Consider the following 20,165-nt stretch of genomic DNA (forward strand, 5'->3'; position numbering starts at 1 on the left):
TATGTTTATTTTGAACTGACACCAGTGTGTTTACTTGGAAAAAGTATACTTTCACTCTTGGTGTGTATTTCCATCGCAAGTTTGGTCTGAAATTTAAATGAAAGTGATATTAAAATTGTATTAAAAAGTCCTGCACTTCAGTTGCGTTTATCTGTAGACACCCGGGTAGCATGTTGTAACCCAGAAACAAATGTCTGTTAGCAGCTTGTAGGATCCTTGTAGTTTAAACTGACACTTAGGCTGTTTGTAGCATCTAGTCTGAGGGTTCTCACTGGTTTTAATATGCAATTTGACACGTTGCTGTGTGAGAATGCTGGCAGTCTCTCTAGTCGTCTGGGCTCTAATAGCCATCCCTGTCTGTCTTCACCAGGGCTCAAAATGAGCATCCCCAGTCTGTGTCTGAACTGTATATTTTAGTCCTGTTACACTGCAGCTAACTTGTCGACTCATGTTGTATAATAGAGTTTTGACCTGACGCAAAGCTGAGGCAGTCTGAGGCTTGAACAGAGCTGGCTCCACTTAGTCCTGCGAGGGGGGAATTAGAGGGACCTGTGGTAACTGTGGTCTGGCCTGGAGCCCGGCTGGTGGAGGAAAGTTTGGAAAAGGATGCCTCCTACTGGGTGAAATGCGTAATGGACGCATGGCTCCAGGTGCAGGGCCTTCTCAGTTATAGTGGTATTTCTGTGTAATGCTTTGTGTTTGCACTACACGGGTGGAGTTTCCACATCAAAACAAGTCTGATAATATGACGGCAATTTTCCATGTCTAGTTGGTGTTGACATACTTTCCCTTGATTGCCTTAAAATATCTGGTCCTCATTATGTGGGGCTCTGTGGCCAGATGCAACAGCATAATACTTAAATAGGCCTGATGAAGCCATCTTGTTTGCACAGTTTGACCCAGATCATCAGCATAAAGCATCCAAATTTCAACATCTGCTTGGATGGTTGAGGAGGCTCTGAATCCCTGGGAGTGTTTTAAAATGTGGAATGAGGGAATGTGGAAAAGGCTGAAAAAAACAAAACAACATGAAAGCAATTAGCTGCTAGAAGTCTTCGTGCAACTGAGCAGTTTTTCAGCTCGGTTTTTAAGGAGTCATTTTGGAGAGTGGATTGCATATAACCGTGCTGATTAAGGATTCACATATGTTTCAGTACTCTATACAAGAAGTGCTCAAACTGTGAGTGGGAGAGTTGGAGGGGGGCTGCGAAGCTGGAGGCAAATATGCCGCATGAGGTGAAAGGGACAGGTCCCTGCAGATGTGCTAAAAACAACAGGAAGTTAGTTATTGTTTGTATATTTGTTTGAGCCCACTGATTTGGCAGAAGAGTCATTAGTTCCAGCAGCAGCAGAGGGTGGGACACGCTGCTCATGGAGGCAATTAAATTGATGCAATTTGTGTCAAAATCACAGTCTTCCTCTAACTCAGTCAAACCTGAGCACGTAATATTTTCAGATTCAGATGACTCACACCTCCCAGGTCATTATATTCTTGGAAAAGTTATGAAATTAGAAAAATAGTTTTCCAGGCCTGGCAATGGATCCGAATGAACAAAATGTTTTGGAAAAGCTTTGAGTATGCATTGTTTTGGCTATTGTTTAAAATATGTTCATAAAAATCCTAAAACATTTCTAATGTCATGGGAAGTACTTTGCCTGTCAAGTGCTGCGTTAAATGAACGTTGAAATGTCACTAGTATAATGTGATCCATATTGGCATATGGAAAGCGTAGGCGGCAGGAATATCTAACGAGTTGGAAAAATTAGCAAGCAATAGCAGTTTGTTTATTTGCAAATGCCTGAAAAGTGTGTGTTTAACAACGCATGGCTTTCAAACAAAAGAATATCAGTTCAGTTTAGGACTAGATGTTACAATCCCTCAGTGAATATATTTGAGACTATGAGTGGAAATATTAGTGCCGTCTGGGGGTTTAAGAGTGGAAGCAAAAGGGTTAAGGGCAGATGGATAGAAAAGTAGGAAAGAGCGAAGGTAGATAGAAAAGTGAGGAGCATAGGGAAGGCAGAGCCAAGGAGAGACGTCTGTGCAGACTGAGAGAAGAAACTAACAGGAGAAAAACGTACTTAACTTTAATCGAGGTGGAGTTTAACTGGACGATTGTTGTTGACCTACTTGCGATTGAGAGTGGAAGTTGGAGCCATTCAGGGGGAGGGGGTGGGGGTTTAGGGAGGGTAAAAGCTTTTTTGGGGTCACCAGGTGGGTACCATCCTTCACTGGTGTTTCGATGATAGGCCAACAACACCTCCAGAAGGCTCATTGGCATCATTTGGTATCCCAGGTGCCCTTCCCCCTCTGCTTTTACTCCCTCGAACTCTGATGTTGTTAGTGGTATTTCGTGGCCCAAGTGGCCTGAAATTCCCATTTCTTTAAGCAGCCTAGTAGTTGACTTGCCTGCAAAGTGACTGCAGCCCACTCCAACTGGGCAAACCTTTGCTTTCCAGCTGCATTGCTTAGCGTCGGCTGCCAGCTTGGTGTACTTAAGGGTCTTGCACTCCCAGGGTACAGTGAGCTCAATGAGGTAGATGAGGTGCAGTGAAAAAGGCGAAAGCACAGCGTCTGGTTTGAGGGTAGTACAGGCGTGGTTCAAGAGAGGCAGACCCTAGCTGGCTGGATGTAGGCAACCTGGAGGAAATGGTTCTGGTCTGCCATACTGAAGGGAAAAAACTTAAAGACAACCAAAAAGATGATAAGCTGAAGACACCGATGTGGATAATTCAGCCTCTAGTAAAAACCTCCTGAACAATGAACACTGAAAGAATTCTAATCAGCCGAAGTTTCAGCTGCTGCTTGCAATATGCAATCCTCACCACTAGATGCCACTAACTTCCTCCAAATCTTGCACACTGCTCATCTAAATGAAGTCATGATAATGGGGTGTAATATTGTGAAAAATTTTGAGAAAGTTTTGAGAATTCATTGGTTAGAAATGTGCTGAAACCCTGGACGTCATTGTCTCCAATGCATCCAGAAATTACCAAAGAATTATAATGTTTTTACCTTTTTCTGCAGTATCAAAATAATGCAGTGATTTTTTTGTTCACCCATGGATATTTCGTGAACAAGAACTGTTAAAAGTTATTTCGGCATTTTGTTAATTAATGGCTCCAATTTGCCAAAATGTAAACAAGTATAGGTAAAAAAAAAAAAAAAAAAGGTGTAGCCCACAGCTAACAAACTGACCCCATGCCATACTTCCTGTTCACAGTCTACTTTTATTCCACAAACAGAAATGAATGTCAAGGCCATTGGGCAGCCAACCACAAGAGCTTCTGGTATGCTTTGTGAGGTTGGTATCAAAGATTGTGAAACACATTCCAGATCAGTTTCAGTCCTCAAATAGTTGTGGGCCAAAAGTAAATACAGTTAGTTCAAAGATCCAGCGCTGTCATGATTAGACGTACTGTCATTTCAGCTGTCTGCTCTGATGACTAATTAGTGCTACATGACAGTCCTTATCTCTGTCAGCCTGGAAACAGTCCCGCCTGAAATGGGAGATACAATCTGTCAAGCCTTCCTGTCCAGATTTATACAGATGTTTACACGCAGCTGGGCTGTTTATAACAGAAATTGCATCTTCAGTCAGGACACATTGGGCAAAGAGTTGAGTGAGGATCTCTGCAGCTCGAAGGAATATTTAGTTTCACTCTGGATTTTGATGTGGGTCTTTTTTCTTTTTTTTTTGACAATGCGTTGTCTCCACGTTTCCTGCTTATAGGAAATAAGTCTTACACACAGGAAAAATGACTAACGGTTATCCTGCCCCTTTGTTCTCAACGTGACCAGCACAGTCCCTCTGTTTCCCAGTCTCTATTTCCCAAGTTTTGTTTGAGCAATGCTGTCGGTTTCGTTTACTGCTGTTCCCCCTCCTCTTCTCCTACTTATATTCCCTCATCAGTCAAAGTCTCTTATTCTGTCTTCTGCCAGCTGATTGACACATTTGCGCTGGAGATCGGGGAGCTGAAGAGAGAGATGGTCCAGACCTCTCCTGCAGTTGACAGGGAACCCGTGGATCTACAGGGGTAAGACTGTTTTCTGCACATCTTCTTATCTTCAAAACATTCATCAACCTGACCACTCTTGTTTTTATTTCCTGTAATCTCTGGAAATATTATCTTAATGAGGCATGATGCATGTTGCAGCATGTTGTGCATTGTTTTGTATTCTGTTAAATTCCTTCAACAGTATTTGTAAATGCCTCTGCACACATTGGTGCTCAGCAGATGGCAAAAGTGTTTGACTCTCTGTCTCTCTGTGTTTCTCTGCCAGGCTGGAGAGTGAAGTGAGTGGTGTTTACCTGCAGTCCCCCCAGTGTGGTGGGGTGGGGGGCGAAAGGGATTCTGGTTACGACTCCTTGCGAAGACGTATGAGTGTGTTAGACAGGCTGACTCAAACTCACCCGGTGTGGCTACTGCTGGCAGTCAGTGAAGAGGAGGCCAGTCGCATCCTGCTCAAACAGCCACTTGGGGTGAGGGATTGACATACAAATGTCAATGTGTCTTATTTGAGTGTTATGTAGGATATATATATATATGTCATGACTTCTGGTTCTGTGGTGCAGGTGTTCTTGGTCAGGAAGTCAGCCGCTCTGCAGAGAAAAGTTCTGTCTGTGCGTCTGAAAGAAGATCAGTCAGGGACTCCCATCAGCCACTTCCCTGTCAGAGAAAGCCAGTACAGTAAGTGACGTGTTTGTTTTAAAGAAGTAGATGATGAATGTAGAAGATGGTCTTTTCATAATACTGGGCTGTCTATGCAGTAGAAAGATGGAAATACTTTTGAAAGTGGTGCTACATGAGGTAGAAAACCTACAACTCAGGAATGCAGTGTGCCACACTGTACCAATAAATGCTCCTGCTGGTGGGTGACGTATTGCGAGTTTGTCTCTTTAGACCTAAACACAGGAAACAAAATGGGGGCCGGCTGGTAACAATCTCGAATTACATTTTAACAGTAAGCTAAAATATGTTTCTGAAAACATATGAGGTAAAAAGTCACAATGTGGCAACAGAGTCTTGGTTTATATTTGATCAGCACTGCTTAGTTTTACCGTTTAATCTAAGTATTACATTTTTACAACACAGGAAACAGTATGCTGCCCTCTCCTTGTTCACAAACTCTTGTATTACAGCCAAACAGTGCACTTAAATGTGTTTCTGAAGACATTTTAGGTAAGGGTGACACAAAATGCGTCATCCAGCAGATTTGAGCTGAGTGATGAGCAGAGAGATTTGGGCACTGGTAAGGTGGAGGGAAGTTTATCACAGTTCTTTTATACATACAACATTTCCAAAGTTGTTGTGATGCAAAGCTGGTTGAAAATCAGCAAGTATCCCTTTAAGCGACTGTACTTGCAGTGCTGGGTGGTTTAGTGCTCAGCATCAGGATATAATAAATACTAGAGTTAGTGTCAAATAGATTGAAGATCACAGATAATCCCAAACTGACTTTCAGATTATCTGAGCAGCTCTGTCAGTCTTTGGTGTTTGCTACACAGTGTGGCACTGGACAGAATATGTTCAATGAGCCACAGTTTAGGTAGTTTTTTTTTTTTTTTTTTTTTTTTTTTGTAAAGATAAATTCACGTTGAATCAGAAGCTGTAACATGTTAGATCAGAGGTAGGCAACCTGCAGCTCCGCGGCAGCATGTGGGTCTCTAGCCCCTCTCCAGTGGTGCTCTGTGGCTCTTACACAAATTACATGAACCTACATTGTTGTAGGTCACAAGTGATTCTTAGATACTTCACTTGCTAAATGTGTAGCCTGTACACCAAATTTAAAAAATGCTTTTACATTTTGTCAAATAAAGTGTGTCATACATCTACGGCCTGGCACTTTATTCTCCTAAATTGTCTGAACCTCAGTAGCAGTGGCTAGTCTTGAGTCTAGCTAAGCTTGCTTTGGAATCCAAATCCAAAAAGTCTCAGAGTAAAATAAAGAATCTAACAGTGCATGGACAGATTCATTTGCTTTCACCACTAACTCTTCAAAGTTCGAGCACCAAACAATCATAATAGCCCATTGCAGAGAAGCTACGTTTTTGGGCGGTTAATTAAAGCTCATTTAGACCTATAGGTAGTGTTGATACCGTAATATTGTCTGTGTTACCTTCATTAAATTGCTCAAATATGTTTTTCTCTGGCTAACAAGGGCTTTTTTGATAGAATATTTTGCCGACCCGTGGCGCAGGTGGATCAGAGACCACAAATTTTGGTCTTTCAGTTTCCTTTGGTCCCCTGATGATGTCTTGTTGAACCACAACCACCTCTGCAGTCACACTGCACTCTAGTTAAAGATGTAATTTCCTGTCCGCCCCCGCATATTGTGCACTAAGATAAACCCATACGAATGAGAAATGAGAGTGTGTGACCGGAGGGATGTCACTTTTCCCCTATTATGTGCGTGTGTGTGTGTGTGTGTGTGTGTGTGTGTGTGTGTGCGTACGTACTAGGTCTGCACATCACAATATGCCCGAAATGCAACTCACATTGCAATCGCAGTGTCTGTAAAAGTAATTGCAATATGATTTTTTTGAGTATGGTGCAGTCCTAGTGTGTAAGCATGCCAGTGTGGGGCTTTTAAAGGCTTCTTTCTAAGTTTCTATAAATTAGCTGCTCTATTAGTGCGACTGTCCCACTACACTGCTGCTGTAAAGTGATGAAATGTTGATCTGCTGATGTAATGTGGCTGCAGGACCCCCTCTCTCGCTTTTCTGACTTCTCTGTGCGTAGGAAAGTTTTGCTGATAAGGCATTTATCTTCAGTAAATGTCTGCCCACATTTGGTCATGGTCACATGTTTGTACTGCCTCAAGAGTCACATTGAACAGGTGACATAGTGTAGCTAGCTGTGTGTACGTGTGGGTTTAGTAACACTTGACGTGCGAGTAAAATAACTAGTGGTTAACAATATTACACATAAACTGTGCTTATACGCTTACAGTAATTAGTCATATGCAGAAATGTTGTGTTTCAGTGCTGGGAATTAGTCATGGAGCTGTGACAGTGCCAAAGTGTGATGACACACCAGCTGTGGATTTTCCCTGCTGAAATGACAGCACACATGGGAGGAAGGGGGGGAGGGAGAAGTAAGGGAGGGAGGGGAGTGCCTTTGGCCTGGTCTGGCCTTTAGATGTGGGTCAGCTGCTCTCCAGTTGGCCTCTCATACTGACTGCTGTGTCGAGTTAGCTTTGTGCACGAACGGTTTGAACTTAACTTTTAAACAATGCTTTCATGGCAAAGCACAAATCACCAGTCCTCTTTTGTCACACTTCTCATTGAACTCTTATATTAAAATCAAATCACGTCTCCTTCATGTAAAGTAAAATATGATGTGTGCTTATCAGCTAGCACAAAGCAATTTCAACCAATGATATCACAGCATCCACCCATCAATCAATCTGCAACTTTTAGCCACACAGAGCTAAACTTAAGAGTCAGCCAGCACAGCATGCTACATCGGTGTATCTTTGTTTCCCCAAAATACCCTGGTTAAGGGCAGCTGACTAGAATTTATTACCTTTAAGGAAAGTGTGACAGCTCCAGATTATGCACAAGGCTTTTTACAGTGGACTGCTTCAGAAACCGGAGCATACCATGAGCTTTGTCTCGTTCTCCTTGACGGATACTACTATGCCATCAGTGTCAGTGTTGGAGGCTTACTGTTACGACATGCCGGCTTTTCAACAATCAAGTCAAATTTTGTCCAATGTTAAATTCTGCCTGGATATGCTGTTTTTATCTGGAACTTATGTATGATACTGAAGGTAGATACTCTCAAAATGACATTTCACCTGGACTTTAACATGTCCAGCGGTGCCTAAATATTACATCTTGAGGTTAGATGTTGTCTTTGTGGAGAGCACACTAGCTCACCTGGTAGAGCAGGCACCCCATATACTAAAGGCTGTGTCATTACCGCATTGGCCAAGGGCTTGATTCCAACCATCTGCCCTTTCCTTGTTTGCGCGTGGAAGGGCAGAGAGGTGTGCTTTCTCTGCCATAGGCTTTCCACATAGGTGTGTTGAGGGGCGGAGAGGTGTGCTCTCTCTGTTTCTTTATGCTTCTGCGTACACTCGTCTATGTCGCTATGCAATTCCCCGCCAAAGTGCTTGGGGGCGCGGTGTTCTTTTATATACCTACCTAGACTCTGTGACGTCTATGGTCGTTGCTCGTTCATTGTTTGTCTATCTTCCGGCTTTGCTCTAGTCACAGTGAAGATGGTGACCGAGAGAGAAAGACTGTTGCTGGAGCTCAAAATGATCGACATTAAACAACAAATGCTCTTATTACACATGTTGCGACGACGACGAAGAGAGAGACGACTGCGCTGATGGTCTGTACGCCCGTTGAATGGCTCGAGGCAGTGTTGTGGTACTGCAGCAGGAAGTGAAACCTTGCGAATTGCCGGAAATGATGTCGGTTGAAGGACCAAGGGACGCAACGCCTCTGCAAAGCCCTCTGCATCGTAGGTATGCAGAGGTATAAACCTTGCTTTAGGCTTTCTGTGTAGGCCTAGGAAAGGCAGAGAGGCCCCAGAACAGAGCCATACCTCCAAATGTAATACTGAAAGTGGAACTAAAGTTTTTCTTTTGGCTAAAGTGAACTAATTTTTTTAGTGAAGGTTGTCGACCCCTTGTATAGACACTAAAAAAACAACAAACATCAACCCTCTGGTGCGCTGAAAGAAAAGTCAGGGCATCACCAAATTAATTATAGGGTTTATCCTCTGAGGACCATGAACATCTGTGCAAAATTTCTCGTAAATCCATCAGGTGTATGAGATCCTTTAGTCTGGACCAGACAGAAGGATCAGTCAACCAACAGTGTCATCCATAAATCCACACTGCTAACGTGGCTAAAAAACCAAAGGCCCTCACTTGGTCAATGACGTCGTCCACTCTAGTCATCATACAGACGTACAGTACACTGAAACCAAGACATGAAATGACGGTAAATATTGGAAAAACTTGCCACAGATGATGAGTAACAGGGATGTAGTGCTATTTGTTAAAGCACTGGAGCACACCTGTGACACACCTCCATTGTGACTAAGATCAATTTTTCAATTCACGCAATCAACTTCCTTGTAAGATGTTGGCAAGGCCGAACATAAATGACAGAATAAAGCTTCTTAATGCAAATTCCCTGTAAGAAATGACATCTAATCTAGTTTCAGTCTATCAGTTGTAACTCAATCTGTACACATTTCATTTGTTTGCAGCCTTTTCTCTCGAGGGATCTGGAATCAGCTTTGCAGATCTGTTCCGCCTGGTGGCTTTCTACTGTATCAGCAGGTAAACAAACCAACATTCGTTTTATTCGTCCATCACATCCCCAGCTTCTGCATGTTTTGTTCTGTAATGAGAGGGTGATTCGAAGATGGAAAGTCCATGGATGAAAATAATGTTTGTCGAGTAAGCACTCAGCTTTCGATGCCCAAGGCTCTCACTTCTTGTTTTAGCTCGAGAGACTCAGACGCACAAAGGACTTAAAACAACAGACTAAAGAAATAAAGGGAAATTGTGGTGCAAGCAGGACCCATCGCAGCACTTGTTTCAGTTAGAGAGATGACCACAAATCAAACAGGCCTCTTAAAGTGTACAACTGTGAATTATATCTCAATCTAATTTTGATCTACATTCTCAATCCCAACATGTTTGCTCTGTATATCTTTAGATCTTCATATCTGTTCCTTTGTAATGGAGACAAAGGTTGTGTCAGCATGTTTATATGAGTAATGATTGAAAGTGTTTTCACTTCTCTGTATGCCAGTGTGTGTTAGTGCATATCACTGTCAAATGAGGACAACGTGCTTCATGACCCTGACCATAAAGACAGAATCATTTACTTGTTATTGTCAATAAACGACACAGGTGTGTACAGTGTTAAGCTGTACAACTAAACTCACGCAGGCAGCTTCATCTGACTACTGTTGCATCCTAATTCATGTTTTAATCATTTCTTATATTGTATTTCTAATGTTCATGTTTATTGCCTGTTCATCTTTCACTCAGGGATGTCCTGCCTTTCACACTCAAACTCCCAGAGGCCATTGCATCTGCTAAAACTCAGAAAGACCTGGAGGAGGTGGCTCAGCTTGGAGCAGGTAGCCTCATTTATGATTTTGTTTTTTAAAATCACTGTCGTAGGCCGGGAGTGATCCCCTACATTTTGCCAAACCTCAATAGCAATGGCTGGTCTTGAGTCTCCCTAACTAAGGTAGCTATGAATTCTTAATCCCAAAAAGGGAAAAAAATGATGAATATGAGAATTTAAACCTTACCTTTCTTGCATTTCACACAGCACTTTGAACACAAAAAATTTGAACATCCACAACTCCCGCCTCCCTCCAAAGGCCTATTCCCCCCTCCTCCATTACGTCCTCATTACGTCTATGATAGATGTAGGCGTAAGCAAGGTAACGTTAGATACACGGAAGAGGAAAGGGAGTGTAATGTTACAATCAAGACAGTCAAACGCAACCCCGGAGTTTTAAAACTCAACCGGAGTCAGTGATGACTGATGAGTTTGAGAATAATAAATAATAAATGTTACGCAAGTGTTTACATCAGTCGGAGGGCTCGACATGGGGAAGACAGACAGGATGCTCGACCAGTCACTGCATTCAATCCGAATGCAATGATTGGTCGGCGTTTTCTTAGAACCATATGAGAATGGTATAATTATGAGTTTTTATCTCTGTTAGAATTCACTTACATTTTGGTGTGCCATCAGCTTATTAATAGCATTTTAACCTAAACAAAGAAAAGCATAAAATTTCCAGAAAGGGAAGTGTCGCTTTAACGGTGCTATCACCACCAACACTACAAAGTTAAGGAACCAAAGAATCAAAAGGAGCACACTTCAGAGTGACCACATTGTGTTAAAACATATTAATGAATGCTCATTTAGACTCAAATATGCTGTGTAACCTTCATTACAAGGCTCAAGTATGTTTTTGTGGCTCTTTTTCTGGCAAAAATGTCTTTTTTGATAGTAAAGCCATGTTAATTGCATACTGGCTCCCAGTTCTGTAGCAAAAATATTAATGCAGAAAAATTAGGGTGATATTGATCTCACTCTCTGAAAAAAAATGGAATAAGCCTGCACTATTTCTTAAACATTACCATTAAATAATGTGGCTAAGGTAAAGAATATATAAAGATTAGACCTCAGAAGTTAAAACATCAGTATCCTACATAGAGGTGCCAGTGTGGCTGCCTGTAACTTCTCCCCCTGCTATAACATGCAAACAGTCAACTAAGCAAGCAAATACAGAAAGTTTGTTAGTTTATTTATTTGTCTTTGTCAGTTCACGCTGACCACTCAGCTCTGGTTTCACAGCAGATTCAGTCACTTCATCTCTGTCAAGTTATTCTCAGCTCAGCTCCTGTGAAACTGCAGTGAGTCAGCTTCCTACAGTAGAATCCTACGACATAGCTCAGTGCTTAGTGTGGGGGAGAAGGGAGTGGCCAGTGGAAAGCTTCAGTAGGCTGTGCGCTCCATAAACACACACATACATACCATCATACCACATTCAGACGTGTGTCAACGAACAAGCCTTTCAAGTGTGAGTGCTAACAAACAATGTGCTTTAAACTGTGTCAAAGTTACTGACAAACATGAAGAGCTGCTTTTATATTTCCATGTTGACATTCCTGTGAATAGAAGTGGGTGTAAGGCTGTGCTCAAATGGCTTTTGCACTGCTGTTCTTTCATCTGTTGTGAAGGGGGGACAGAGGCAGCGTGTGAGCCTCTCTTAGTTAACTCATGCAGTCAGTAAAGGAAACTCCCCTTCACCACTGGAAAGCTTCTATTTAGAGACACAACGCAGACGATCATATTATATGTTGTGGAATCTGAGCACGCACATGTGAAACACAAACACATGTGACAAACAGTGCTAGAGGCATTTGAATATTGCAGTGACTTTGGAGCTGATTTGCCTCTGCATAGGGCCATGGAGGGGGTTGTTCTGCTGCAAAGGCACATTTTAGGGACTTATTAAGAGCTGATGATGATCGTAGCAAAGTCAGCTTCTCATGAGAGTGGGATTCTTTGCCAAGCTAGCAGCAGGACTTTAGGGATGGGTGTTGGGTCGGTCGGTTGGTTGGTCGGTTCGCCACTTTGATCCAAACTAATGTATGTCCAGGGTACTGGATGAAGTGCTCTGACATTTTTCACTGGTAATCATGTCCCCTTCAGGATTTGTAGCTTGATTTGAGCACAATCATCAGGTCAACCTTTGAATATGTCATATACCGCATTGTTGATGACTTTCTTCCTGCAAAATGCCACTGCTAATTAGCAAATGTTAGAGTGCTTACACACTGAACTAAGATGGTGAAGTATTAAATGAATTGCGTGTTGTCAGCCTTTGAACGTCTGGTGTCCTCAGTCATGTTGCCAAGAAGCAAATCTAGTTGCAGCAGCCCTGCCCAGGTCAGGTGTATGCAGGGGTGTTTCTAGGATTTGAGGACATTTGGGGCTTAGTCCAGACCTCTGTCAGGTTCTGGGGAGTCTCAAGCTCTATTCTGATATTATTTATGCACTCCAGCACCCTGTTTATGTTCAAAGTTTAATGATCGTCCCAGTGTGAATTAATTTATTTTCATTGTAAATTAGAAAATCTTGTAAAGTTGCACATCACTGCTGAAGTCTCTTGTTATTCAGTGGAGTCATTAATGTCTCTGTTACAGTCGAATTACATGGGACATGCAAGCGGCGAAACAAGTTTGTTGCTATTTGCCCACAACAGCGTGCAACCACTATAATTGTAAACAAATTGCTACACTTGACCACAGAAACCAACCTTGCCTGTGCGGGCATTGCGCAACTCTTCTGTTTTTATTTGGCTGGTTCATTATTTTTTCCCCTTCACGTGGCTCTGCGGCCCTCCAACAGGTAAAACTACATAGAACTGTGTAAAAACGAGCAGTTTGTTTTAAAAGGATTCAAATGAAAACCTGATTGTACCAGAGGCAGTGCAGAGCTGCAGAGCAACCTTTTGGGTGTTTTACATTTTTACATTTTGATTTAAATTATTCAATCCAATCAATGCGTCCTGTACGTGAAACAAGCCAGTTTATTAATTCAGTACTAGCTGATATAGCCCACACTTCCGAACACTGCATAACTAACTGCATCATCACTCGGCAAAACTCAATATGCACACAGTGAAGCTGTATTTAGGCCATTAAAGGTTTTGTCAGTGGACTTCCATAATACCATAGGTTCTCAAATATTGACCTCAGCGCCAGATCTTTATTCGAAAAAGACATATTTATTCTATTTCCCCTATTTTATGCGTACGGCTTATTGCTTATTGTGTATTGTTTTAGTAATAGCCCTCCCTGTTTTCTGATCCTTTCCCATTTTAATTTGCCGTCGAAGCTGTTTGCTTTTCATCCACATAAACATGTTTTCTCGATAAAGTTAGTTAAAGGGATAGTTAAAGGGATAGTGCACCTGTTTCTCTGTGCACTACGTTCACCTGTGTGCGCTTGTGCGAGACCAGTGAAAGCACGTGAACACACATGAAGGTGGTGCCCATGTCTCACAGAGTCGTGCAAGCGCATACACGTGAGCGCAGTGTACCAACAGGCAGTTAGAGCTGCAGGCTACAATGAGGCTAAAAACAGAGTTAAAACAACTTTTTATGTCGGGGCTTCAGGACACGTGGATCACTACGGACGAGCAGTATGGAGATATTTTGTGGTTTCAATTATGTGTTTTTGGATGTTTGAATCTGGGGCGCTGTAAGCCTGTATTAGGTGGAGTTGTGTTGCTACCCCATCTCCCCTTGGATCTCCGGAAGTGTTGTGAGGACTCTAAAACTTCACCAGGGCCTCCATCGGCATATGGGTGAATAATGGCTGAATTTTCATTTTTTGGCTGCACTATCCCTTTAAACGTTCCCTCAGTATTTACTGTTGCCTCAGTTTTGCTTTTTTTTAAGTCACCATCAATGACACTAAAGACTTCCCGCATAGATGTTTCACATTAAAAGCCACTCTGCATCAGAAAATGCACAATTGCCCCCGTTCAAAGTAGACTTTTAGTTTGAAAAGTCAGCAGGATGTGTTAAATTTATTTGACATTAATTTAACCTCACCCCTCAAAAAATGCAAGTGATTTGAATTAGTGAATGAAAACAGTTTGTGTTTCATAAAAATAAAAAAACTTGGAGCAGCAAGTTGTTGAGTGTGGCGTGTTTGTTTTATAGATGGATTAGTGCCATTGAAATATACATCATGATGCTGAAGTTACCATGTGAGCTTATTCCACCCCTCCTTGATGTTTTTTACTCAGCCCATAAGTGACCGGTCTTTGGACACAAACTAAATGTATCTGTGTACCTGAAAATTTATGGTATGCTCTTTTTCAGTCAAATGTTGTCATATGTGCTGTTGCGAATCGTCTGCCTGCTGCAGACAGACTCCACAGTGTCAGGTGACCATTGCTCACAAGGACCAGTAAGAACACCACAGGCAGACTTCAGTCCGAGGTGATTGTGAGACATATGAAACCGTTGCACCCGGCGTCTTTTATTGCTCCAGGAATGCAAGAGTAACGATTCTATTTATAGCCTGCGGGGACAGACAACACTGAGCTTTCACTGCATAGATATTTTGAAGTGGCAAGATTTGTTGCCTTGTTTTTTCCAGTTTGGTGAAATCATTGTGTTGTGACTAGATATTCATGCTTGGAGATAGGAGAATCTTTCTTTTTAAGTGGTTGTTGAAGCTGAGTGTGTTAGCGTCTTGCCAAATAGTTGAAAACAATGGAGTAATTCAGTGGAAAGGCACAGAGGAACATCAAAATGGGAGCACATGTCCTCCACTGTTGTGGGACACTGTACTGTCAATATGGAAAAAAAACAGAGGCAGGAATTCATATATATACATAAGGTTTGCTGTGAGCTATAGCTTCATTTTACAACAGAAAACTGTCCTTAGACTACTAAGTTAGGGGAGACACAGGTCAGCAGTGTGAAGAGTCAAGAGAGAGGAAAACAGAGCAGGAAGAAGGAGTGGAGGAACTGGAACTGCGTGCCGTGTGTTGTGTTTAGTGCCCTCCCACTCTGTGATTAGCATGGGCGACTCCCTCTCTGTCTCTGGGTGTGTGCCGGCACCCAGTGAATCTGAGCCAAGAGACACGGGGCTGAACTCACAACGCTTTGCCACCAGCAAGACGAAAGACACGCTAAAGCAGAGAGGCAGGGAAAGAGAAAACTGTGGAAAACTTTGAGGAAACGTCTGAACTGTTGGTGAGAGGAAATAGTTGAGAGTGCTGTCTTTGTTCTGTCTCGATTTCTCTTTGACTGGTCTTTTTTTCTAAAGACTGGAGAACATATCCTGTCTCTGAGCCGTGAATTGTCCCAGGAGAAGTGTGTGTTTAGCTTAAGGTTAGTTAATGATTGCCTCTGATTGTTTCTGTGTGTTACAGGCTTCTGGGACTCTGCCCTGTGCAGTCAGCGTCGCACTTCTCCTCGTCCCTGTCGCCCTCTGAGCCGCACACTCAGCCCCCAGCGGACCAACAGGAACAGGGAGGTTGAGGGGTCACAGCAGAGACACACCGGGGCTCACTGCGACAGTGCACCCCCGACCCTACGGTCCCACGCCCCTCCACCTTCCTTTCATCTGGAGAGGAGACATTCCAGTGGTCCTCTGTGCTTCCTCAACCCCCTGTTTCTCCAGACTCATCAGCACCGCCGTTGTGAAGACGATCCACCTTCACATGCTGTCAAGTCCAGTAGCAACCTGGAGAATGCAGGGCAGTCATCTGAGAAGCTGTTAAGCAGCAGTCAAGGTAGCGAGTCAAACGTGGACAAAACCAAACTGAACGGCAAATCACGCCCCCCTCCCCCTCGACCCCCTCCTCCCCGCTCCATGCCACGCCGGCGCCCTGCCCCACCTCCACCTGGACCTCCAGCAGCCACTGCCAGACCCAAGAGCATGCCAGTGGCCGTTGCTGTCTCTACAAGGCAACAACAGTCCTCCGTCAGGCGCCCAGCACCCGCTCGGCCATCAATGGGTGCCAAGCAAAGCAGCCCATCCAAAACTGCAAGCTCGCCGATCTCCGTGCCTTCAAACCGACCACCTCCAAGGCCTAAGAAGCCTGATCTGGAAGCTCACCGCTGCCACATTGCCCTGGATGATGAGACTATCGCCAGAGCTCTGTCCCGTGCCAAGCTCCCCACCTGCCAGCCTCCACCTGCTGTCCCTGCTGACGTACTACTGGAGAATAACGCCGGGAGTCCGTCCCATCCGAAGGAGAGGGGACGCCAGCGGCTCAGTGACATGAGCATGTCTACTTCTTCTTCTGACTCACTGGAATATTCGCAGTCTCCGGGATTCTCCCTGGGCCTGGCCCCTAACCCATCCAGACACCTTAATCATCAAGACCCAGTGGAGGACAGCAGTGACGACGACGAGGATGGGGAAGAAGATGAGGAGGAGGACTACGGGGTCAGTCTGGAAACTGACCTCGAGATGCGTCTACGTCCCTCCTTAAAGGCGCGGAGGCGAAGGGTCGGTGTGAGCCTGAGTGGCGGCTCTTTCATCCTCCCCAGTGCCCTGAAGGGACGGTTTCGCAAAGTAAGCGGCATGCTGAGCTCCCTGATGACCCCGGAGAGACGGGCGGTGAAAAGGATTGCTGAGCTGTCCAGGGACAAAAGCTCGTACTTTGGCTCCCTGGTCCAAGACTATATCAGCTTTGTTCAGGAGAATCGAGGCTGTCACACCTCAGGGATTGACTTTCTGCAGACTCTCAGGCAGTTTTTGACACAGATGAAGGCTTACCTGCGCCAGAGCTCTGAGCTGGACCCTCCTATTGAATCACTCATACCTGAGGACCAGATCGGTAAGTTGTACTTGTACTTTTGAGATGTGTTACATGCATGGTGCGTCCTGACTAAATGAAACATTTGCTCATGATTGCGTGGGCACATGTGTGCATGTGTGTGATCTTTTAGTCATACCCTGTCTCTGACGGCACTCTACCTGTTCTCCTTCCAGTACAATTTGACAAGTAAAACCTCTTCAGTGTTGCTTTAGAAAAGGATTTCAAACTGACTTCATTCATTGAAAATGTTCAGTGAGTGCCCAGGCAGGCCATTGCCCTGGGAATCAGACAGGCTAGTTGAAGTTTTCCATATTAGTCTTCCTAATAACTGGCATTGAGTTACAGAAATGCCAGCTTGCCGTGCCCCAGTAAGTTATTCTTGGCCTCTGTTGGTTGGAATAAGCTTACAGTGCAGTCGAAGCTCATATATTTGTATTAGAGTCATTCAGCCCTTCATTACGCTATTTTTGAATGAGCTCGAATCAGTCATAGAAATTTATGACACCATCTTTACTATAACTCTTTTTACTAAACATATATCACTCCCTCTCTAATATCTGTTTTATATAACTGTAAAAATCAACAAAATTTTGTGTCAAACAACTGAATTTATTTCTCGGTAAATTACATTTGATCCCATCATGATAATGTTAATATTTACCTTCACCCAATACTAATTTTAACTGAAAGTTAAAATGCATCATAATTCAGTGCAGCCTCTGTTAGCTGTTAGCTCTAGCCACCGGCTGCTAACAGCTAACGATAACTAGCTCTCCTCCTGCCAATATCAATCAATCAATCAATCAATCAATCAATTTTATTTATAAAGCCCAATAACACAAATCACAGTTTCCCTCACAGGGCTTTACAGCATATGACATCCCTCTGTCCTTAGGACCCTCACACAGATTTGTCGTTCACAATGTAGCGTTAACAGGGAAACAATATAGTGTGTCCTCTGATATGTCTATAGTGAGTTTACTGCATCATTTTGTCCCGACAGCGCCCCGGGCAAGATCTCTGTGCATCCTTAACACGTGTTCTAGTTTCCAAAGTACGACAGGGCGCCGTTAGTCTCAAGCCCTGCTTTTCGGCCCGCCGAAACAATCGATACAATGCAATGGAAAAACTACTACATCTGTGAATGTCATATTATTTGCAGATGGCAGTCAACAAGGCGAATATCATCTGATACCGATGTTCGACAGATAAATTGGTGCATCCCTAATTTTAGGCCTGCTTGGTATTTAACAAGTTGGTACCTACTGAAATGTAAGAGAACTGAAAGCTGGCGGCAAGTGCTTCACCAGATATATGGTCTCTTTGACTGTTTCAAAATCCTGTATACTGTAGCTGTGTGTGTTTAGAGTAGCAACAGCATGTAACCCTCAGTAGCTTTGGCTTCTAAAACATGGTACCAAAAATATTGTTTTGGTACTAGTAAACTCAGGTATCTTATTGGCAGAAGTATCAAAACTATTCAAATGAGCCCTGTTTCTAATCCTATTGGATGGTATCAAAGTTGTTTATATCCTCCACTGAGGTCATGATGATTGTAAATATAAAGTTTGCAGGCATGTGCAGCTCTATCAAAGGGACGTTTCATTCCAGTCCCATTATTGTGGACTTGAGTATTTGCATGAATATGTAAGTATGTCTTTGCACTCATCTCGCGTCCCTTGTTCATTGTAAACAATAACAGCAAAGCCTTGTTCAGAGACAGAGAAGTGATCCATTCTGGTTGTGCTAACAGACCACAGATACGCACACCAAGCGTCTCACGCTCACAAACGTTCCCTTTGGAGAGGGGATATGTGAAGAAATGTAATACAGTGCAGCGACCGTGAAAGTAACCATAGAGTTTAAAAGTTTAGCTGTGTTAGTGGCACGATCACGAGAGACATCCACTGTATATGCACCAGGGAAATACTTAAGTAGATTTTTTTAAGTGGTGAGAGGTATGTCGGAATTACAGCTATCCATTTTTCCCTGGAAAAAGAAAACAAAACGGAGACCTGTGAGCAGACAGTCTGGCTGACGTCATGCTACAATCCAACAGAATATGTTTAAAAGAAAGGAGAAGTGCAGTTAAGCTGATGTCTGCGCTCTGACTGTTTACAGAGAGATTTGGAAGAGTGTGGTTACGTTATGGCTCAAGGTCTGACATCTTGGGAGAAGAATGTTTGTGCTGAAGAGGAGCTAGAAGTAATAACTTTATTAAAGTATTTGTTGAAACTATAATACTTTGTGACTTGAAGAAGTAGAATGATCAACAATTGGGTGTTTGCATAGGGAGGGTGTACAGCTGTCAACACGCCCTAACTTATGGCCGTGACTGGATAAGAACAAACAGAGGGAGGAAAAGACTCTCATTACTGGGATGTAAATCAGAAAACTGCACATATTTTATGTCTGCTTTCATGTGCTTAAAGCATTTTTCTTACATTTTATTGTATGTGCTTGTTGGTATGTTGTTGTGCGTATGCACGGTTGGCCTGCCTTTGACCAGGCTGTCGTCTCTAGATAAAATCCAACAACAGACATTGCTCAATGTACAACGGAAATCAGCCTTTTTGGAGGGAATCAGGAAGTTCACACTCAGAGAATGTGTTTGTGTGTGTCTACAGCGTGTCCTCAACAGTACCCCTGCCTGTGTACACACGAGGATCTGTTGGATTTGCCCAGCTCCTGTAAACACCTTGGGCCTCCCCCTGTTCTCGACTTCAGATTTATTTTTCTTAGCAGTGTTCAATAAAGAGCTGCCAAACCCTTACCTCAGGCGACCTGCAACACTTGTCTCTTAGACACAGTGTGGGGGCATGTGCCAGAGTGTAAGTGGAGCACATTCACTCCTGCTCTCCTCTGGTATTCCTCTGACTCACCATAAAGCCAGAAATATTTCCACAAGAGTAGAATTCTTGTATGTGCATGCTCGCTTGTTAGTGCTGTTGCAAAACTTGCATTGGGTTCTGTGCTGCTCACTGCATAAACACTGCCTGGAGGCTCTGGATACTTGTGCATGAATAGCTGTGACAGTGCTGCCAGTGAACAAAAAGACACAATTGTGAATGCAGCATGCTATACATTTTTGAGGTAGGCAGGAAATTATTTGAAGCCTATGTACGTAGGTTCGAGGTACAGATGGAGCCACTGTAGAGGTCCGAATGCAACCTTTTCCTGCATGTAAGCTGAATTAATGATATACTTATGAACAGGGCTCCAAGTTAGATTTGTCAAGGTCGGACTTAAGCTGAGACTCTAACTAATATGCCACTCTTTAACTCTTCAAAGCATGTAGCAAACAAT

General features: G+C 43.3%; 1 protein-coding gene across 2 annotated transcripts in view; it reads left to right on the top strand.

Annotated features, from left to right (window-relative positions):
- The window catches only part of LOC117255490 (ras and Rab interactor 2-like), a 49,840-nt gene that overhangs the window by 21,043 nt on the left and 8,632 nt on the right, over positions 1-20,165 (top strand). For both annotated transcript variants that reach the window (XM_033624456.2, XM_033624455.2), the window contains exons 3-8: positions 3,944-4,038; positions 4,286-4,484; positions 4,578-4,692; positions 9,235-9,307; positions 10,028-10,119; positions 15,462-16,877. In XM_033624456.2, the coding sequence (XP_033480347.1) occupies positions 3,944-4,038; positions 4,286-4,484; positions 4,578-4,692; positions 9,235-9,307; positions 10,028-10,119; positions 15,462-16,877 (1,990 nt within the window). The remainder of the gene's footprint in view (positions 1-3,943; positions 4,039-4,285; positions 4,485-4,577; positions 4,693-9,234; positions 9,308-10,027; positions 10,120-15,461; positions 16,878-20,165) is intronic.

Source organism: Epinephelus lanceolatus, chromosome 3 (assembly GCF_041903045.1).
Source record: "Epinephelus lanceolatus isolate andai-2023 chromosome 3, ASM4190304v1, whole genome shotgun sequence".
In the NCBI taxonomy this organism is placed as follows: Eukaryota; Metazoa; Chordata; class Actinopteri; order Perciformes; family Serranidae; genus Epinephelus; species Epinephelus lanceolatus.